The sequence below is a fragment of the Puma concolor genome, chromosome B1, assembly GCF_028749965.1.
Source record: "Puma concolor isolate L17-30 chromosome B1, mPumCon1.1.hap2, whole genome shotgun sequence".
Lineage (NCBI taxonomy): Eukaryota > Metazoa > Chordata > Mammalia > Carnivora > Felidae > Puma > Puma concolor.
The window spans coordinates 138690051-138713476 of NC_141670.1; the positions used below are offsets into that span (position 1 = coordinate 138690051).

General features: G+C 36.3%; 1 protein-coding gene across 11 annotated transcripts in view; it reads left to right on the forward strand.

Annotated features, from left to right (window-relative positions):
* The window catches only part of HELQ (helicase, POLQ like), a 41722-nt gene that overhangs the window by 17412 nt on the left and 884 nt on the right, over nucleotides 1-23426 (forward strand). For 5 of the 11 annotated variants that reach the window (XM_025921853.2, XM_086704691.1, XM_086704685.1 and 2 more), the window contains 8 exons: nucleotides 3155-3296; nucleotides 3740-3844; nucleotides 10138-10360; nucleotides 11931-12088; nucleotides 13295-13393; nucleotides 16482-16655; nucleotides 19671-19784; nucleotides 20686-20820. In XM_025921853.2, the coding sequence (XP_025777638.2) occupies nucleotides 3155-3296; nucleotides 3740-3844; nucleotides 10138-10360; nucleotides 11931-12088; nucleotides 13295-13393; nucleotides 16482-16655; nucleotides 19671-19784; nucleotides 20686-20820 (1150 nt within the window). Of the gene's footprint in view, nucleotides 1-3154; nucleotides 3297-3739; nucleotides 3845-10137; nucleotides 10361-11930; nucleotides 12089-13294; nucleotides 13394-15684; nucleotides 15825-16481; nucleotides 16656-19670; nucleotides 19785-20685; nucleotides 20821-23426 lie in introns of those variants that run through there. The other 6 variants (XR_015250368.1, XR_015250367.1, XM_086704687.1 and 3 more) reach the window with 6 other exon arrangements.

A 23426-nucleotide genomic window follows, 5' to 3' on the forward strand; every position in this document is an offset into this window, starting at 1 on the left:
TTTAAGTTATAATCAAACATGCTTTTCTGCCATTTTAGATTTAATCAAGAACTTTGTCCTCTCCTGAAGATAACAAGTCTTAGCATTTGTATATTCTCCTATACTGCCTCATGTATGTTGCAGCTTCCTAAAGTTTTAGTTTCAGATTTTTAATTTTCTTTCATCTTATAGTCCATAATTATTCAAACTATCCTATGAATTATACTTGTTTTTTGTTTACCACTACCTCATATCTCACATATTCCTTCTGTGGTTTACTTTTAATTTTGCCATCCTTGAGTAGTTAATTTTTTTTTGTTTATTTATTTTGAGTGAGAGAGAGAGTTCAGGGGAGGGGCAGAGAGAGAGGGAGATAGAGAATCCCAAGCAGGCTCCACGCTGTCAGTGCTGGGCCCAAAGTGGGGCTCAATCTCACTACCATGATTTTATGACCTGAGCTGAAATCAAGAGCCTGATGCTTAACCTGCTGAGCCACCTAGGTGCCCTGAGTAATATTTTTTTTTAATGTTTATTTATTTTTGGGAGAGAGAGAGAGCACGTCCACATGCACACACGTGAGTTAGGGAGGAGTAGAGAGATAGGGAAACACAGAATCCAAAGCAGGCTCCAAACTCTGAGCTGTCAGCACACTGCCTGACGCAGGGGCTCAAACTCATGAACCACGAGATTGTGACCTGAGCCGAAGTCGGATGCTTAACTGACTGAGTCACCCAGGCACCTCCTGAGTAATTTTTCTTTTTTCTTTCTTTCTTTCTTTCTTTCTTTCTTTCTTTCTTTCTTTCTTTCTTTTTTGTCTTTTACTTTCATTCTTTTATTTTTCCTTACAGGCAGACTTCTTATCTTCTTCGTTTTTTAATTTTATTTTTTAAATTTACATCCAAATTAGTTAGCATATAGTGCAACCATGATTTCAGGAGTAGATTCCCTAATGCCCCTCACCCATGTAGCCCATCGCCCGTCCCACAACCCCTCCAGTAACCCTCTGTTTGTTCTCCATACTTGATAGTCTCTTATGTTTTGTCCCCCTCTATGTTTTTACATTATTTTTGCTCCCCTTCCCTTATGTTCATCTGCCCTGTGTCTTAAAGTCCTCATATGAGTGAAGTCATAGGATATTTGTCTTTCTCTGACTGCTGAGCAATTATTTTTTAAATGCTAGATTGGGGGGTAGAAATTTTTGAGTCTTTTTATAGCTGAAGGTGTTTTTATTTTAGCTTCACACTTGAACTCTTGCTAGGAAAAGAATTCTAGTTTCAATTTTTTCCCTTTGGGGACTTTGTAGTATTGTTCCATGTCTTTTAGGAGCCACTGTTGCCCATTTTTGTTTTTGCACAGGTTTGTTTTTTCCTCTCCAGAAACTTAGATTTTTCTCTGTTACCTTAAAATTTCATCATAGTGTATAATTATAATTGCAGCTATTATACTCCCTCCCCTGTGTCATAACAGCTTTACATGCATTGACTTAATAGAGCTTCATGACAACTCTGTGAAGAAGGTTATATTTTATTGTCCACATTTTATAGAACAGAAAACTGAGACACTGAACAATTAAATAATGTACCCAACTTCATGCCAACAAATGAGTTTCAAAAACCAAGATTTGAAACCCTGGAAATTTAATTCTTAATCCCAACCATCCCAGTTTAGCTACTTTTTATTCATAGGTCTTAGCACTTGGGAAAATGCTTTCAGTCTAAAGTTTTATGCCTTTTATGCCTCCGGCACCTGGTGGCTCAGTCATTAAGCATCTGACTTTGACTCAGGTCATGATCTCACAGTTGGTGAGTTCGAGTCCCACATCAGGTGAGCTCATGCCCTGCTTTGGGTGAGCATGCGTGCTGCATCAGGTGAGCATGAGCCCCACTTCAAATTAAAAAAAAAAAAAAAAAAAACAGAAACAGGAGCCCCGGGTGAGCCCCGCTTCTCTCTCTCTCTCTCTTTCTCTCTCTCTCTCTTTCTCTCTGCCTCTCGTGGGATTCTCTCTCTCTCTCTGCCCCTGACTCACTTGCACCCTCTCCCCCCCTTCCCCCCCAAAAAAGTTTTATGCCTTCATCTTACTTTTTGTTTGGCTTTTTCTTTTTTTTCCATTATCTCTGTTCTCTGTTTTTGTAACTTCCCTTGGACAGGGTTGAAGCCTGGTAGATTGGGCTTTCAAATCTCTCAAGTTTTCTTACACAGTTTTCAGTCTGTATGAGCTATGTGATTTCTTCAACTTTACTTCTATGTGACAAGATCAGTTTTTTATTGTATCCCATTAACTGTGTTCATTCATTATTAAGTCCGTCTTTGAATTTTTTAATGAATTTAAAATTGTTTCTTAATTTCCAAGAATTATCTTCTCTTATTGCTCTTCATTTATAATAGTCTGTTCTCATATTGTGAATATAATACCCTCTAGAATTTTCTGTGAATACTGATCAGAATTTTTAAGAATTCTTTCTGTTCCCTGTTTCTGCATATTCTTGTCTTTCTTTTATGTCCTTGGTTTTCTTCAAGTGTTTATAATCTTGGCTGTCCATAGAGATTTATAAATAAAAGAGTAGGTTGGTTAGTAGATAAATGACATGTTTCCTCTCACTTTTGAGCAGGAAAACTAGCTACAGACTTTTATATACATGAGCAGGATTGAAAGTACCATGTTTGTACATCAAAAACGGTTGAAACTTGTAATTTTATATAGTTGACAGTAATATAAATATATGCATACATACATAAGCAGGAATATGTTCATAGTGCATGGTCAGATTTTTCATTTATGAAGTATAGAATCAAAAATCTTTGGAGACTGTTGTTCTAGTGACAATCATAAGCTTTGTAGCTAGGCCAACATGTTCAGACCATAGTTCTGGTAATTACTAGTTTTGTGGGTTGAGGTAATCCACTTAGCTTGTCTGTGCTTCAGTTAGTCCCTTTGTAAAAAAATAAGATAAAATAAAATAATAAAGAATATTATTACCAAGAATTTTGTAAGAATTACTGATAATGTATATAAAGAATCTAGGACATCACAGGTTCTTGGTAAATAGTAGTCACTTATTATTTTGAGTTAACATGTCATTAAATTTAATACCAGATAAATAGTACAGAATTTAAAAGATAGATGCTATTATCATAGATGGAGTATCACTTTTAATTAATATTATCAATTCCATAGAGTTATTTTAAGAGCTCCCTATGTTGCCAAGGAGTTTTTAAAGAGGAACCAATATAAACAGATGATTGGCCGAGCTGGCCGTGCTGGGATAGATTCTATTGGGGAGAGTATCCTTATACTGCAAGAAAAAGACAAGCAACAGGTAATAATCAATCCAGTTGGTGGTTAATCATTTTGTCTCATTTTGGTCTTTGGTTGTAGCTCTTTTATGATATATATCATCCTTTAAAAATTTATTAATTTTATTAATATTTATAATATTAAATATTATATAAAATATTAATATATTATAAAATATTAAAATTTATTAATATTTATTTAAATAGTGTTTCTTTCTCCTCTCTGATTAAGAACTAGAACAAGTAGTTTGAATACTTTTGTATTTCAGGCAAGCAATAAAAAGTATTTTCCCTATTTATCTTTCTTCCATTTTCATGAAAACACCTGCTAAATTCTTATTTGTTTGTTTTTATGTCTTTAAATTCCCCCTGCTTCTACAAGATCTATGCAAAATAGAAAATTTTATATAGAACACTTTATTTTTTTATAATAACACAAAACATAATATTGCTTTAACTTTTGTAGGTATTGGAGTTAATAAGCAGACCATTGGAAAACTGTTATAGCCATCTTGTTCAAGAATTCACTAAGGGAATCCAAACTTTGTTTCTCTCTTTAATTGGTTTGAAGGTATTTTTCAATATTTTTAAATCTTATTACTGTTATGTGAGATAATAGAGATTTAAAAGTTATGAGAACTGTAAAGTAGAAAAAAATGCTAACCTCTAATCTAATGTGGAGAAGAACAGCCTGACATGCTAAATCTGAATCTAGATTTATATGTGCATTTTTAATGCTTTGAGTTGTATGAAATATGAAAAATCAACAAATCATACCTGGGCATCATTACAAGTGAGAGACTTTTTGGAGACTCTGGGGATTATAAGAAGCTGTAAAGACATGGGTCCTGATGTGGGGTAATCCATCATCTCTACCTTTGTGAGGAATAAGGTTCACTTGTTGTCCTGTGATCATTCTAGGATATTATAAACATTTGTGAGATCAGTATAGCCTTTATCAGACAACAAATTTAAAAACAAAAGGCACACTAGGAAAACACTCCTTTTCTTAGAGATTAGCTCTCTTTTAGGGTTACTCTTGAGTTAAAATTCTTTTTTAGGGTTATTCGTAAGTAAATTTTAACTTTGTGTCTAAGGGCACATGGCCATAAAGAGGCAAAGCCAGAGTTTGAATTCAGCTTTGTTCAACTACAAAACCAGTGGTCTTAACCTATCATGCAGTATATCTTTATTAGCCCAAACAGTTTGGGTGAACACACAAAAGATAATTAATAAAAAAAAAATACCATACATTTTGATTACCTTATAGATGAATAGTGGAATATTATAATATCCCTTAGCAGTTCAGAATAGTGAAAGGTTATAAGGAAGAAAGGAAATCAGTGCTAGGTAGTGAAGGAGATAGAAGTTGTCAGGGCACCTAGGTGGCTCAGTTGGCTAAGCATCCAACTCTTAATTTTAGTTCAGATCATGATCTCACAGTCCTGAGATTGAGCCCCACAAGCCCCACAAACCCCACATCAAGCTCCACATTGACCATGGAGCCTGCTTAAGACTTTCTCCCTTTCTCCTCTCCCTCTCTCTGCTCCTCCCCTGCTCGCATGCTCTCTCTCTCAAAAAAAAAGAAGTTGTAGAAGTTGTAGATAAGCAGAGGGAAAGAATAAGCCATTCCAGGTACTTAACATAGAATGAATGATGAGAAAGCTAAAGATGATGTGGGGTATCAGTCAACAGACTAGATTCTGTAGCTCTAGAGAAGGCCTACAGATCCTGAAGAGGTGAAGGTTGGGTGGGAAAAGTTGGGCCAGATTGTGTGCTATAAATTGGGGAAGATAGGAGAGCATGCTTAAATAGTAGCCTAAAGAGTTGTGACACTGTCACATATCAGTGGAGCGTTAGTAAAGTGTGGTGGTTGAGAGCAGGAGCTCTGATATCACACATACCTGTGTCCCAGTCCCAACTCTGTCTCTTATTACCCTGGGTAAGGTATTAGCTCTCTCGTAAACCTCGCTCAGTTGCCTTATCTGTAAAATGGGGATAATAGCATGCAGAAGTATTGCAAGACTTGTTTAAAAGTAATTGTAGTAATCCATGTATAATGTAATAAATCCTTACAATAGGGAGGTTGCTAAGGAATTAGTAAAGGAGGAAGAGATCATAAAGATCATCAAGTCTTATTCCATTTATATATTAGATAAGGTAACAGACTCAGAAAACTGGTGAGTAGTCTAAGATCATTCAGTGAATTATGGTTTAGATGGGACTATAATTTAGTTTCCTGCCATGCTGGCCTGTACTCTTTCCAATGTACCATTGTGTGTGTGTGTGTGAAATATTTCTCAAGTGCGTGGGAAATATTTCACCAATGTAGACCATATTCTGAGATCATAGACAAGTCTCAATACATTTAAAAGGATTGAAATCCAATATAGTATTGTGTCTAATGAAAGCAATTATAGTATACCAGCAATAATAGAAGGATAACAGGGAATTTCCTAAATATTTGGAGATTAAATAGCACACTTGACCAGTGGTCAAAGTAGAAATTCCAAAGGAAATTAGAAAATATTTACGATGGAATGAAAATGGAAACAGATATACCAAAATTAGTGGCATGAAGCCAAAGAAGTGCTGAAAAGGACATTTATAACTTTAGATGCTTATTAGAATATAAGAAAAATCTAAATTCAGGGTCTACGTTTTACTTTAGGAACGTGGGGGGAAAAAAGCCCAAGTAGAAAGAAGGAAATAATTAGTAAAAGCAAAAATGAAATAAAAAATAGACAAACTGGAGAATAAAAATAATGAAAACACAAGCTAGCTCTCTGAAACGATCAGTAAGATTATTGACTGATTTGATAACAGAGGGAAAAGAGAGAACACATAAATTACCAATATCAGTAATGAAAGGAGGGTCATCACTAAAGATCCTAGAGATATTAAAAGGATAGTAATGAATAATCCTGAAATAATTATATCCTTGAATGCTGAAAAATGAGTTCAATTATTTAAATGAAATGGGAAAATTCTTGGAAGACACGATTTTTGCAATTGACTGAAGTAGCAGCAGAAAGTCTAAATAGTCCTATATCTATTAAAGAAATTGAATTTACAACTTAAAACTTACCACAAAGAAAATTCCAGGCTCAACTGACTTCACTGGTAAACTCTATCAAACATTTAAGGAAGAAATAATACCAATCATACACATATTCTTCCTTTGTAGAGGAAGAGGGAACACTGCTCATCTCATCTTTTGAGATCAGCATTATCCTGATACCAAAACCAGACAAAGATATTACAAGAAGAGAAAACTACATATTTATAGTAAAAATAGATAATAAAAATCCTTATCAAAGTATTAGTAATACAGCAACACAATCAGAGTTTATTCCAGTATTGCAAAGTTGGTTTAACATTCAAAATTCAATGTTATTATTTATTTGACAGAATTCAACACCCACTCATGATAAAAACTCAGCAAATTAGAAGAGAACATCATCAACTCAATAAAAGGTGTTTATTTAAAAACAAAACAACAACAACAACAAAAAACCACTGCTGGTAACATCACACTTAATGGTGAAAGACTACATGTTTTTCCCTCTAAGATCAGAAAAGAAAAAAAAAGGTCTACTTTCACACTGCTTTTCAGGATATATCAGAAATCATAGCCAGTACAAGACAGAAGAAAAACAAGGGTACGTAGATTAGAAAGCAAGAAGTAAAACTGTCTTATTTGCTGATCGTAGGTTCAAGAAAAACCCAAAGGAATGTACAAAAAAAGCTAGAGTGTAATCAGCAGTGTCATAGGATACAAAGTCAGTGTACAAAACTCAATCGTATCTGTATACTCACTACAAATAATTGGAAAAACAACTCCATTTACAATAGCATCCAAAACATGCAACACTTAGGGATAAATTTAACTACTGTGTGTGAGACCTATATACTCAAAACTGTAAAACTGCTGAGAGAAATTAAACAAGACCTAAGTAAATAGAGAGAGGTACCATATTCAAGAATTGGAATTTTCAGTTTTGATCAGATGTTACATCCCAAAGTCTATAAATTTAGTGCAATCCCATTCAAAATCTCAGCAAGCTTGTTTGTGGAAATTGAAGACTGATAGAATTTATTTGGGAATGCAAGGAGTGGAATAGCCAAAATTTAATTTTGTGAAAAAACAAGTGTTCATACTACTTCAAGATTTACTATAAAGCTTCAGTAATCAAGACAGTGTGATATTGGTGCAAGGATCATATAGAACAATAGACTAGGAAGTCCAGAATTAGGCCCACACATATATGATCAATTTTTTTTTTTAAGTAATCTCTATACCCAACTGGGGCTTGAACTCAGGACCTCAAGATCAAAAGTCGATGCTCTACCAATGGAGCCAGCCAGGCATTCCTCATATATGATCAGTTTTTAACAAAAGGTGCCAAGATATTTAAATGGACAAAGGATAGTTTTTTTTTCAACAAATGGTGCTGTACCGACAAGATATCTGCATAGAACAACAACAACAAAATAACCTTTACTCTTACCTCACTCTAATTTTGTCCAAAATAATGAACTCAAAGTGGATCATAGACCTAAATAAAAGCTAAAATATAACTCCTAGAAGAACATATAGGAGTAAATTGTTTGTTTGTTACCTTGGGTTAAGATTTCTTACGTGGAAACAAAAAACATAAACCATGAAGAGAAAAAAATGAATGAAATAGACTTCATCATAATTTTTTAAATTATCTTCAAAAGACACTGCTAAAAAATGAAAAGCATGGAGGAAATATTCATAATACATACCCTGACAAATATGTATATGAGTTAGGACTCAGCAAAAAGCAGTGAAATTGGGAGGGAGTTGGGACTTCACTTAAGACAAGCACACTCAGGTAACAGGGAGACTGGGAGACCTGACTTGGCCACAAGGGTGTGGTTTTATGGGCCTGGCAAAGCAAGATCTACCGGGAACAACAGTGGCATTTAAATTCTGTTTTAACAGCTGGAGTACAGCAGCAAGAAGTCCAGGCAGCAGTTGGTTCAGGAGACTAGCAGGTAGGCGGCTGTTGTTCCACTCCTGCCCATAAGAGGCAGAACTCAAGAAACTGGACCCAGTCTTGAGAGGGACAGGTCATCAGGGGTCCTCTTACACCTTGGGGAAGGGGTTCACAACAGGGCTCCAGTTGTGAAAGAAGGCAGAGAACAGGAAAACCTTTAGAGTTGGAATTGAAGCAGAAATCAAGTCCTCTGGACAGGAACAACCAGGTAGAAGAGGGGTGAGAGGCAAGAAGGGCAAGGTCTGTGACTTGGGCAGCAGGTACAGGAAGATACAGATGAGCAGCCCTGGAGAGACTAGATCCATGCTTTAGTGGAAGAGAAGGAAACTCCAGGAATTAATGAGACGACATAACAGTGGTTGGGCCATCGCATTCAGGGAGCCTCTAGGTATCATTTATTTATCACAGCCATATTTCAGACACCCTGTATGTTTTATCTCTGATTCCTGCATACTTTTGAATTAAGTAATAATCTACAAACTGAGTATCAGTTTTGAATATCTTAAAACTGCAGTTTTGGCTTAATTGAATACTATATTAAGAATGAGGGGCGCCTGGGTGGCGCAGTGGGTTAAGCGTCCGACTTCAGCCAGGTCACGATCTCGCGGTCCGTGAGTTCGAGCCCCGCGTCGGGCTCTGGGCTGATGGCTCAGAGCCTGGAGCCTGCTTCCGATTCTGTGTCTCCCTCTCTCTCTGCCCCTCCCCCGTTCATGCTCTGTCTCTCTCTGTCCCAAAAAATAAATTAAAAAAAAAAAAAAACGTTGAAAAAAAAACAAGAATGAATTTTATTAAGGGGCGCCTGGGTGCCTCAGTCGGTTGGGCGTCAGACTCTTCATTTTGGCTCAGGTCATGATCTCACGGTCTGTGGGTTCAAGCCCCCCATTGGGCTCTGCACTGACAGTACAGAGCCTGCTTGGGATTATCTTTCTCCCTCTCTTTCTGCCTCCTCCCAAATAAATAAATAAATGTTTAAAAAAAAAGAATGAGTTTTATTAAAAGGAAGAAAAGCAATAGGAAATGTCTGTGCCTCATATTTTTTTGTTAATCCTCATATTGGTTTAGTATGAAATAACTACTTAAGTTTTCCAATTGAAACTATCACCAGAATTGTGAGAAAAATATGCTTATTGATTGACTATATTTTAGTATAATATGCTGATTTCATTGAAATTGGCTAATATAATATTATTCTAATTTAGCATCAACTCTACATCTGAATACCAAATGGAGGGTTAAGTATTACTTATAATTGCCATTATAGATTTTAAATTGTGACTACGAGGGGGAGGAGAGACAGGCAGCAAAAGAGCAGGGGTAAGAGAGACAAAAAGAGAAAACTGTTTATTTTTAGGTGATATGTTGGAAGTATTGCCTGATCCTGTTTCAGAGGAGACTTTCAGTTGTGTTTTACGTGTGTGTGTGTGTGTGTGTGTGTGTGTGTTAATACAATTTTTATTGCTAAAGAATGCTTGCACAGGTGGCTTGAAAGGAAGAGGTGAAGGGATTTCTGAAGGAGGTTGAGTGGGAATTTGGGATAATTGGCTGGAGAGTAAACAGAGAGCACAGCTTTGGAGATTACTGTGAAAAATTATTCAAAAATCTGAGCAGTTTTTTACTGAAAACTCTGTAGATTTTCATAAAAAGTATGAATATGATAACTTCTTTAACTTGTTTCTTATTAATTTCAAAATCCCACTATAAAATTATCTTTATATATGCAAATATGTTGACTTTATATAATTTATTTCAATAATTTTGAGGTATGGAGATTAACATGCATTCAAAATGATGCCTTGAATTAAGGACGGTGTCCCAATGATGTCCTGAATCGTTTCAGATTGCAACAAATCTTGATGACATGTATCACTTTATGAATGGTACATTTTTTGGTGTTCAGCAAAAAATTTTGTTGAAAGAAAAAAGCCTGTGGGAAATAACTGTGGAATCACTTAGGTACCTGACAGAAAAAGGACTCCTACAAAAAGACACTACTGATAAGTCTGAAGAAGATTTCCAACATAGTTTTCATATTACAAAACTGGGACGAGCTTCTTTTAAGGGTAAGAGTTTCCCTAACTTTCTGAGGAAATGTGCTGGGAAAAAAAATAGAAATTACATCATTCTGTTTCTTTAAATTGGAATTGTAAGTTCATATTAATAACATTAAGTTTATAAACTGTCAAACTACTTTAGCTTTTAAAAGTTGAAAAATACGGGAGCCTGTCTGGCTCAGTTGGTAGAGCATGCGACTCTTGATCTTGGGGTCATGAGTTCTTGCAGGTAGAGCTGACTTTTAAAAAAAGTTTTCTTAGTAAATAAAAAGTTGAATTACAAGTAACTTAGGGCACTGCAGAAGTATTTGAGGGAAAAGATGGTCATCCCCCTTCATACCCCTCTCCCCTAGCAATCATACAAATCTGAATATCCTACCAAGAATAGCAATTTGGTGTATGTCTTTTCAGACATTTTCTGTACATTTCATTTCAAAACATAATATATACATATATACAAATTTAAGATTTTCTTAAGTTTTTGCTTTTAAATAAACAATCATTTGTATTCCAGAATTTGCTTTTTTTGCTTACTATAATGTCTTGGAAATTATTCCATGGTATGACAGTGGATAGTTTTTTCTTAATGGCTACATCATAATTTACTTAATGAAAAATAATACATTTCTATTGTTTAAAAAAATCCTTAGAACTTAGAATGATGTAAAGGAAAATCCCATTCTCCTGACCCATTTCCACTCTCCCAGGGGCAACCTCTGTTAATAATTTGATGTGTATCCTTCCATGTATTATATATAGATTAATATGTGTATGTGTATATATGTGTGTGTGTGTGTGTACATGTGTATAGATTATTTTATGCATCTATTTATGCATATAATTTACATATTATTTTTATTTTTATTACATTTATTTATTAATTAAAAAATTAATTAAAAAAAATGTATTTATTTATTACATTTATTACATTTTATTTTTAAGAATGAAATCATAGCTGGAAGCATTTTTTGGCAATTGCTTTTCTCACTTAAAATATTAGGAGAATCTTAACATGTCAGTCCCTTTAAATATAGCTCATTTTTCTTTTTCTACTGTAATCATCCATACCGTGAATTCTGTAATTTAATTAGCCATTCTCCTGTAGACAGACATTTGCACTGTTTTTTATTTTTTTCAATTATAAACAAAGCTGCAGTGTGCATCTCCATGTATATATTTTTGGTATGTGTGGAAATGTTTCTCTGGGTTAGATTTCCAAAAACAGAGTAGTTGGTATGTACTTGTTAAATGTTGATATATACGATCAAAATGACCTCCAAATGTGCTGAATTAGTTAAGAAGCAGTTTTGGTGGGGCAGATGGGTGAAATAGGTGAAGGGGATTAAGAGTACACTCATCATGATGAACACCGAGTAATATATAGAATTGTTGAGTCACTACATTGTACCCCTGAAACTAATATAACACAGTTACTATACTGGACTCAAAAAACATTTTTTAAAGAGATTTTAAAGACTTTTTGCTATATTTAGGTAACTTCTAAATAAGACCTTTTTAAAATTCACCTTTTTTCCTCTTTGGCAATTATGAGATATAAATGTGTGTATCTTTCTTTTAGGAACTATAGATTTGGCTTATTGTGACGTTCTCTACAGAGACTTGAAGAAAGGTCTCGAAGGACTTGTACTCGAAAGCCTTCTTCACCTAATTTACCTAACAACTCCCTATGATATGGCTTCTCAGTGTGACCCAGACTGGATGATATACTTCAGGCAGGTGAGAATACAAGGTTCTTCAATATAGACTATTTTATTTATTAATGACGATGTAATTTTTGTTAAGTGATTTCACTTTTTTTTTCTCTGCTAAAATATATATGAAATTGGGCCTTTCATGTTTCAGTTTTTAAAATAGTAATATGGCCATAGCATTTTTGGTTTATTTAACTTAAATAGTACTTTTCTGTTAAATATGAACATGTTCATTACAGAAAAAATAAAGAAAGGTCCAAAAAAGAAAAGAAGATCATCCCTGGTCCCATTCCCCAAAGATAGTTATTGTTATGATTTGGTGACCACTCCATTTTATAATGCCTGGAATGTGGAGAAAATTGTGAAAGTTGTTTTTTGAGAGTTTAATTATATGACAGCTCTATCAGAGCCAGGCATGATGGGTCCAGTGATGTTAACACCTGAGAAGGAATGTCAGTTTTATCACCAATAGCAAGGTGGAACTGATCCTGCTTGTCACAAAAGCAGGTGGTCGAGTATGGTTTGTTACGATTCTACTATAACAGGGCAGAGACATGAACATGTATGAGGCAGAGGCAGTATGTGGCTTTTAATTGCAGGAAATTAGCTTTCTTTTTAATGTCATATTTTTAAATTGTAACTGAGTTGTGTGGTTTTTGTGGGGTTTTTTTGATGTTTATTTATTTTGAGAGAGCGAGGGCACATGCTCATGAGCAGGGGAGGGGCAGAGAGACAGGGAGAAAGAGACTCACAAGCAGGCCTCTCGCTGTCAGCACAGAGCCGGATGTGGGGCTCAGTCTCCCAAACCATGAGATCCTGACCTGAGCCAAAATCAAGAGTCTGGCACTTAAGCCACCGAACCACCCATGCATCCTGTAACTAAGTTTTTTTAAGTGGTACTATACAATGCATTTACTTTCAAAAGCTGAACTCTCTTCTCTCTCTCCCCCAAACATCTCAGTATTAAACATAACCACATAGTCCATATGGAAACCATAGTCCTTGGTCATAGTGCTTGTGACTCTGTCTTTAAATGTTCTACTAATATATGTTATATTTTAATAACATTTTTTGAGCTTGAAATATGTGTTAATAAAATTTGTGTCGTTTTTTCCTATCCTTTAAAACCATGAAAATGTAATATCACAGGAAATACTGGATTTGGTTCAAATGGTGGATTTTTAAAAGTTACAGTTTGATTTTTCTCTATGTTTACTCTTTTTTAATGTAGTTTAGCCAGCTCAGTCCAGCAGAACAAAATGTAGCTGCTCTTCTTGGAGTCTCTGAAAACTTTATTGGGAAGAAAGCATCAGGTCAAGCTATAAAGAAGGTACCATAGTTTTTTTTTCTCTTCCTAAATAAGTTGATTTAACAAAATTAATGCTGTTATATCATCTCTTTTGTTGATTTGATCTTTTTGTTTCATTTTTTTTCTTTAAGTTAATATAATTCCCAGTTTATTTTTTAAAACATTCTCAGGACCAGAAATTTGGGCATTTTTTAAAAATAGTATTTATTTTTGGATGATGTGATGTTCTTTTTTTGTGGGTGTACCTTTGTATTTCTGAAACACTGTCATGCACATATAAGCTTCTTGTCATAGGAGAAAGTAAGCCTTATTTTTCTTAAGCTACTGATGCCTTACATTTTAAAAATTGTAAAATACTTATAAAATGTTTTTATCATAGTATATAATCCTGAAATAAGTTCAGTTCAAGGGAGAAAAAGGTATTTTCTAGAAGCTTTTTTTTTTTTTAAATAATCTCTATGCCCAGCATGGGGCTCAAACTCACAACCCCGAGATCAAGAATCAAACACTCTACTGACTGAGCCAGCCACGTGCCCCTCTAGAAACTTTTTTTTTTTTTTACACCCCTAGAAACTTTTTATTAGGCCTTCTGCTTGGTGTCAGGGCTTCTAAGACAGGATGGGTTTGAGGTTTTTGTTATTGTTGTTTGTTGTCCTTAAAGAACTCCCAGTCTAGTACTTGAAGTATCTTCTGTAGAAGGTTGAAGTGGATAAGTTAATACTTTTTGTGCAATATCTTATACTTTGGGGTTTTGAAGTTTAGTCAACACATATGAAGCAAGTGTCTAATACACTAACTTTAAGAGGAATGGAAATGATTCTCTGGCAAATATACCTTCAAATTCCTTAAGTTAATATCATTTTCCACCTTATAATATCCTTTTTTTCATTTTTAATTTTTTCTGGTAATCCAATCTTTATTGAAACCTAATTATCTTACCTACCATTTCCCCCTATATCTTTGAATTTACATAAATACTACTAATTATATTTGGCAAAGTGAAAGTGGTGTTCACTCACATTTGAATTAACTGATGCCCTGTCTCAGGTACTGCTATATCATAAAATTATAAATATATGTTTCAGTGTTCATGTCATCCCAGTATTTTGATTGGGTCTTTTACCTCAGAAATAGCTACATTGTTTTAAATGTTTAAAATGTTAAATAAAAATATTTCTTAAAACAAACCTTTTATATCCAACTTTAAAATATAAAATGAAAACAAAATCATATTAATTTAGAACTCATTACCAAATAATAAACATTTACAAAATCCTATTAGAATAATACATCTTTTAAAACTTAAATCAGAATTTATTTTTGTTGCATTTTAATGAAACATAGTCAATAAATGTTCAGTTGATTTAAATTCTAGAGAACATATTTACTTAAAATCGACTTTCTCCACATTGAAAATGACATCTCCACCTTTCTTTACACATTTCTTGTAAAAGATCTTGAAATTGGCATAAAACATCTTATCTTACCATGTAATATAATTATATCACTTTTCTTGGCTTAGAAAATCCATTCTAAGCAAAATCTACTTTGACTCAAATTATAGTTAATAATGAAGGTGCACTAAAATTGGAAATTAAAAAGCAATCTCTCCCTACTGGCAATTCAGCTATCATGATTTTTCAGCTTAATGCTTTTTAAAAGGTGATCCAGTATCAACATGCAGAATCTGTAATTCATGCAGCCTTCGATATGCCACCCTAAGTTCTCATCCCAAACATTCTTTTATTATCATAGAGGATATCATTTTATATTTTATACTGACTTTTTCTCTCTCAAGTTCATCCTTTCTTTACTCTGATTTTAAGCATGAGCTACTCAGTTTCTAAGGTAGCTTGATATTGACTATGAAATACTTTACACATGAACTGGTCCCTAGACACCATAGGCAAAAGCAGGTACACAAATTGTCAACTGTAGGAGGCGTTTTTCTCTGTCAGTGTTTTAACTTTGGAAACATTAATTATCATAACCATGTGGAAATCATAGAATCCACCATTTACTCTTAGTTTACAATGTGGACAACTTATTAACATACCTTTCTAAATAAATGCATTTGTCTAATCACTTTCACACATATATACAACCTACAAATAGCACAGTAAATGTAAAAGCCTTCCCAACTCCTTCCCTTCCTGTACTTTTTTCCTAGGGCTACTGTAACAATTAGCACAAACTCAGTGTGTTAAAACAAGAGAAATTTATTCTCTCACAGTTCAGGAGGCCAGACATCTGAAATCAAGATGGCTCCTTCTGGAGGCACTGAGGAAGAAAACATCTTTCCTGTCTCCTAGCTTTTGGTGGTTGCTGGCAATCTGTGGCATCCCTTGGCTTGTAAATGCATCCCCCAACCCAGTGTCTCCGTTGGACAGTGCCATCTTCACATTGCCTTCTTGTCTGTGTCACTCTGTTTCCACTCCTCTTTATAAAGACACCAGTCGGGGCGCCTGGGTGGCTCAGTCGGTTGGGCGGCCGACTTCAGCTCAGGTCATGATCTCGTGGTCCGTGAGTTCGAGCCCCGCGTTGGGCTCTGTGCTGACAGCTCAGAGCCTGGAGCCTGTTTCGGATTCTGTGTCTCCCTCTCTCTGACCTTCCCCCATTCATGCTCTGTCTCTCTCTATCTCAAAAATAAATAAACGTTATAAAGACACCAGTCATTGAATACAAAGCCCCAAAGGTAGTCTACCGTAAATCCAGGATGATTTCATCTCAAGATCTTTAACTAATTACATCTGCAAACATCCTATTTCCAAATAACATCACATTCACAGGTACCACAGGTTAGGACTTAAACATATCTTTTGGGGGGGGGGGGCAGGGAACAAACACAGTCCAGCCCACTCCACCTTCCCTGTAGAAGGAAGTTTAAATTGGAAATAATTTGGCACATTTCTTTTTTTTATACATGGAAAAATGGTAATTTGAATTACTATAAAGTACATATGTTAGAACTTAGTTTTATTTCTGTGGAATCATTCTATTCTTACTTTCCTGTAGTGTAACTTCATTCCCATTACCTTTGTCCAATTTCAATATAATGTACATTTTTAGCAGGTCCAGTACATAAATTTATTTGATTGTGTCTTTCTAGAAGGTGGACAAGGACATTGTCAACAGACTATACCTGTCTTTTGTTCTTTATGCCCTGCTCAAAGAGACCAACATTTGGAGTGTGTCTGAAAAATTTAACATGCCTCGAGGATATATACAGAGTCTTCTTACTGGAGCTGCCACGTTCTCCTCTTGTGTGCTACATTTCTGTGAGGTAATTCTATTAAACAGATGACACATGCTTTGTGCATCTTTTTGTTTTAACTGCTACCAAACTCATAAACCATTTGTCATTATTTTCTCATTGTTGACTTATACTTGTTTTTATCTGCTTAAAAAGTACTATATATACTAGCTTATAGTAAAGATACAAAAATGACAAAATCAACTAAAATATATAGTGAACAAGTAGAAAGCACCTAGTTATCCCTACTCTTAGAACCACTGTTAATAGTTACAAGTATTTGGGGGCGCCTGGGTGGCTCATTGGGTTGAGCATCTGACTCTTGGTTTCGGCTCAGGTCATGATCTTACAGTTTGTGGGTTCGAGCCCCATGTAGGGCTCTGCTCTAACAACGCAGAGACTGCCTGGGATTTTCTCTCTCTTCCTCTCTCTCTGCCCCTCCCCCAATCGCTCTCTGTCTCTCTGTCTCTCAAAATAAATAAATAAACTTAAAAAAAGTTAAAGGGGTGCTCGGTGGCTCAGTTGGTTAAGCGTCTGCTTCGGCTCAGGTCATGATCTCACAGTCTGTGAGTTCGAGCCCTGCCTCACACTGTGCTCACAACTTACAGCCTGGAGCCTGCTTTGGATTCTGTGGCTCCCTCTATCTCTGCCCCTCCCCCACTCACACTCACTCTCTGTCTCTCTCTCTCTCAAAAAATAAAAATAAACATTAAAAAAATTTTTTAATAGTTACAAGTATTTGAAATCAACTTTTAAAACAACAATTCTCCATTGATGTAGAATCTGTGGGAGAATCCTTCTCATGAGTGATAACCATGTAAAGTATTTCATTAGTGTGTTACCAATATCCGGCAGCTACTTTGTGACTCTGTGGGACCATGCTCTCTTGATTTCCATAGTATTTTGTCATTTTTGATTCCAGCATTTGGCAGCTGCTTTAGGTTTCTATGTCAAGTGTTTAGTTTATAAGATAATTCAAGAAGAAAGCTATTTTGGCCATATGCATTTGGGTGACTTTCCTAAAAGAAGCTTTCAGAGTGTCCTTAAATAACACAACAAAGCTTATCAGATTTTTCTTCTTGGATAATTTTTTTGATGAATTTATAATATAAGCCTTTTTTTGCTCATTTAAATTTCTTCTAATTGAGCAGTGTAATAATCCTTTCCGTATTTGTTCCTATACTCAATTTTTTTTTTTAATTTTTTTTCAACGTTTATTTATTTTTGGGACAGAGAGAGACAGAGCATGAACGGGGGAGGGGCAGAGAGAGAGGGAGACACAGAATCGGAAACAGGCTCCAGGCTCCGAGCCATCAGCCCAGAGCCTGACGCGGGGCTCGAACTCACGGACTGCGAGATCGTGACCTGGCTGAAGTCGGACGCTCAACCGACTGCGCCACCCAGGCGCCCCATTTTTTAAAAACATTTTCCTCCCATGAATTTTATTTATTTTTTAAAGTATATATGTTTTGGTTTTTTAAAAAGTTTATTATTTTGAGAGAGAAAGAGAGAGCATGAGAGTGATTGGGGGAGGGACAGAGAGGGAGGGAGAGAGAGAATCCCAAGCAGGCTCCACACCATGAGCACACAGCCCGATGCAGGGATTGAATTCATGAACCATGAGATTGTGACCTGAGCCAAATCGAGTGTCGGACACTTAACCGATTAAGCCAATCAGCTGCCCCATGAATTTTATTTTTAAGTTTAAAATCTTCACTTTCCCCATCTTAAATCCCCATATTCTGTGTATGTATAATGGCAATTAACTCTATAATACGTACTAATGAGTAAATAATCCAAAATACTTGACTTTGGGGTGAATGATAATTATTTTAGCAAATTCACATTTCTAAATATCTCCTACTTATGCTGAGTTTTAGATATTAGCTCACATTCTCTAATCACATGCTAGCTAAGCTATAGACAAAAACTATGGGTAATAAGGAGAGGCTAGCCTTTAAAATGTGTTTTCTTGAGTTTTCTATGTTTGTTGTTCTTCGTATATAAAGGTACTTCCCCTAATATTCCATCCTTAGTTTACTTAGGACTATAAGGACTTCAGCTGCATAGAAGTGTTCAAGTAAAAGAATCTATACATCAACTTGAAAAACAACTATAATTGGATGTTTGATCCTGGAAACAATCTACCTGACAACTTGTGCTCTCATGAGTGTATTTTCAGTATTTTAAAGTGTTTTTTTTTTTCTATTTAAAAAGTTACGTAAGTAGTATAAAATCAATAGTATTAGCTAAGGCACCTTTAACTACAAGTAATGGGAAAGCCCAATAAAGTTTAGTGAGGAAGAAAGATTATCAAATGTAACAGGAAAGCTAGAGCAAAGGCGGTGCCAGGGTTTCTGGATCCTAGTTCTGTCCAAGGTTTTCTTCTCTTCACTGTGTCATCTTTAGTGCACGGACTGCTTTTCTAGGGACCACAAAATAGCCAGCTAATGCTGTTCCATGTATCACATGTGCTCACAATGACACTCCAAGGTTGGAAAGTGACCTTTAAAAAAAAACTATTCTAGAAAATCTCAAACATAAAATTAGACAATGTAATAAATACCCACCCAGCTTTAAGTTATTGACCCAGGGTTTCCATTATTTTTATTGTCTTAAATATTGCTTCTGATATTTTTGCTGCTTTAAATATTGCTGCATCTTGCATCAGAATTCTTCCACATGTAATATTCTGTCTACAGGATAAATTCCCAGAGGTAGGAATTGTTTTCAGTCATTTGGGAAAGAAAAACTATCCATTCACTCGCTGGTGTTTTGATAAAAATGAACAGAACTCTTCTTACTGACCTATTTTTCAGTTTTTAATCTTCTTCCTTATCCCAAAACCACTTCATCAGATTCCTCTGTCTCTGCAGTGTTTCTTTAGAATAATTTTGCCTGGAATTATTGTTCATCTCCGGCTTACCCCAAGTTTCAGAACTTACATAAGGAAACATCCTCTCTGAGCCCATTACCACACCAACCAAACTTTGAAATAACTTGCCAGATTTAAATTAATTCTGTATGTTTCTTTGTGTTCTGCAGGAACTTGAGGAGTTTTGGGTTTATAAAGCCCTTTTGGTAGAACTTACCAAGAAGTTGACTTACTGTGTAAAGGCAGAGCTCATTCCCCTCATGGAAGTGACTGGAGTTTTAGAGGTTAGTAGCTTCCCATCCCAGTTTCCCAACTGGGATGATTTCAACTAACAGGAAAATCAGATTTTACTCTTTTGTGAAGTGTTATCATGAGGTAAGTCATAATAACGGACTTATTCCTCATTTGCCATGAGAGTTGATTGTTTTTCTTTTTAAATAAATTGCTGCCATGGCCTCCCAGAAATCCACTGTTAATCTGGCAGCAGCCCTGATGAAAAATCACATTTCTGAAAATAGAGTAACAGTAGGGCTAAAACTGATACTCCCCAAGTATATGTGTGCTTCCATTCGTCCTTAGCATCTCTCCCTTCCTCCACTCTAATGACGAATTACCTTCTGTCAGGTTAGACTAGATGCTTGTTTCAGGAAGGGGAGATTTGGTGGCAACAAGGCTGGTTTCCGTTTCCTAAGAGGGTGAGAAGAAAGAATCCTCAGCTGGTTTCTCAGCTCTGTGTCTTTAACCAACTCTTGGTTTCAGCTTATTCTGTTATTCAACCGGAAGCATTCTTCTGCTCGGGAACACACACGTGCGTGCGCGCGCACACACACACCAGTGGTCCCCTGAGTAGATAGTGAACACATTTTAAGGCTGTTGGACTAGAACATGTTGATGGGGAGTCTGAACCAGTGCCCCTCACCTGAGTGCCTTAATGGGTTTCTCATTCCTGACTGCAACACACATCAGTTGACTTAAGCCACACAGAAAGCTATCTTGCAGTTTGGAACCACCCAAATCCATCTTTTAAAATTTCTCAGGGTTCTGTTGTGTTATCTCTTCATATTTACTTTATTACCTTCGTCTGTTTCTGTCTCTTGCATGTGAAATTTTTCCCTTCAGCAAGACACTTAATTGTTTTTCCTAATCCCAAATTCTGATCCTACTGATTTTTGTAATACCTTTTAGGGTCGAGCAAAACAGTTGTACAATGCAGGTTATAAAAGTCTAACGCACTTAGCTAATGCAAATCCTGAAGTGCTAATAAGAACAATCGATCATTTATCAAGACGCCAGGCCAAGCAAATTGTTTCATCAGCAAAGGTAAGCAAACAAACCATTTTTTTAACCTTCATGATATTTTGTAGTGTTATCGCCTTATACTTTGGACATAAAAACAAAAACATTTAACTACAAGACACAAAGGCATATACTCACAATATGTGGATAAAAACTGTGCATCTGTTATGATACAAGGCTTCCTAAAAAGAGAAAAAGACCTCCTGAAAATTAGACAATCTCAAGAGTTCACTAAAGTACAAGGAAGGCTGGATCTCACGGAGTTCTGCCTCCTCATCTTTTTTCACAGAAGTCCTTTCCTCAGTATCCCCGACATCTGGCCTTCCCACTTTGAGCACCTACATTGACATGGAGCTTACAACCTCAAAAATTAGGCAGTTCTACTTTTGGACACTTGTAGTGTTACAAAAAGCATCTCAAGATAATGAGGCTAAATGTTGCCTGCTTACAATGTCTACCATTACATTGTAAGTACTACCCTCTAGAACTGTTCTGTTATCTTTGTTCATATGGTGGTTTTTCACATATTTGAAAACAGCTCTCTTTGCCTCCAAAGGTTTCTCTTTTCTGTTTCTTTCATCCATATTAAATAATCTTGTTTCAGGTGATTTACTATCCTACTTACCCTTTTCTAGATGTAGGCCAATTTGTCTTGTTGACCTGTCCCCATCGTTATTGGACTTTCTGATTTTGGGGGGTATATCTGTCAGGCTCTAATTATTAGGAACGGAAACCACACAGTAATTTGAAGAGGAACATTTAAAATAAAGAATTAGTAACTAGTACCAAAGATTACTGGTTGCTTTCTAAGGGGTAAACAGAACTTCAACAAACATGGGAAGGAATCATGAGGAGCATGTTCACCCTCACGTGACACCACCCCCTGGGGATGGGATTCAGACTTCATTGGAGAGGGTGTGGCTGTGGCTCACTGGACAGCAGATAAGTTTCTTCGTTGTGTTGCAGCCGATGCTGGCAAGCAGGAAACTGCCGGCTGGATGCTGACAAAACTGTCCAGACACTCCCAAGGGTGTGCTGTTGAACTTGTTTGGAAACTAGCTTGAGTAACCATGATCTCAGGGTCATGAGTTCAAGCCCCACATCAGGCTGTGCACTGACAGTGCAGAGTCTGCTTGGGATTCTCTCTCTCCCTCCCTCTCTGCCCCTTCCCCACTGGTTCTCTTTCTCTCTCTCTCTCTCTCTCTCTCTCTCTCTCTCTCTGTGTCTGTCTCTCTCTCAAAAACTTAGTGGCTTAAAACAGCTATTTTATTTTGCTTATGTTTCCAGAATCCTAATTCTGGAAAGGTTTAGCAGCATGATTTGCACTTGGAGTCTCATGCAATTACAGTCAGATTTTGACTGGGGCTGTAGTCATCTGAAGGCTTGACTGAATTGGAAATCCAAGATGGCGCATTCACTTGGCTGGCAGTTGAAAAGTGGCTGTTATCTGGGGCTTTCAACTGGAACAGCTACATATGGCCTTTCCATGAGGCTTGGTTTTGTTATAGCATGGCAGCTCAGTTTCAAGAGGAAATGTCCAGAGAGTGAACATTTCAAGAGATCGAGGCAGAAAAGGCAGGACGTCTTCTGAACTAACCTCAGAAGTTGTGTAGTGTCACTTTTGCTGTATATTGTTTGTTACTAGAAGGCCATTAAGATCAGTCCAGATTGAAAGGAAGAGGAATTAGACCCCCCCTGTACAAGAGGGGAGTGCCAGATAATCTGCAGTCATCTGTAATGTCTGCTCTCTGGTCACAGATAATTTACATTTCTCTCACATGCAAAATATACTCATCCCTACAAGATTTATTCCTTTATGGCATCAGACTCAGGCTCAAGGTCTAATATTCTAAATCAAGTCTAGGTGCAGGTGATGTTCCTTGAGCACAATTTCACCAACAGATTCCTGGGGCACCTGGGTGGCTCAGTCAGTTAAGCGTCTGGCTCTTGACTTTGGCTCAGGTCATGATCTCACAGTTCGTGAATGCAAACCCTGAGTCAGGCTCTGCACTGACACTGTGGAGCCTGCTTGAGATTCTCTCTCTCTCCCTCTCTCTCTGCCCCTCCCTTGCTCGTGCTCTCTCTCTCTCTCTCTCAAAATAAATAAGCTAAAAAAAAAAAATTGTAAAAAAAAAAATGGTTCTGCTGGAAATTGGCAGGTATTTTTAACTACAAGTAATTTGAAGCTGATGGTGTTCTCTGTATTCTAGTAATGCTGACACGTGAGTTTTGGGCAGTTTACTTGGTGTTGTTGATCTGTATGGTTTTTAGAGGATCTATTGGGAGATTAGTTTTACGTGGTCACCATTACCTCAGCTACTGGAAAGCTTACCTGATTGCATTTTAATCTCTTCTGTATATAATGCTATGTAATGCCACGCTTGGAGTGGGTTTGTCGTATGATTTTTTCCTCCACGTGATTTTGCAGAACTTTTTATTATAAAACTTCTGTAACAGAAGTGATGCAAATACTACACCCCAGTATACACAAAACCCAGCTGCACAAATACCAACACTCGATTTCTGGGCTTTTGTTCTTAAAGTTGTTGTTGTTTGGGTTTTGGTTTTGGGTTTTTTTTTTTTTTTTTAAATGATGTCTATACCCACTTACAACCCCAAGATCAAGAATT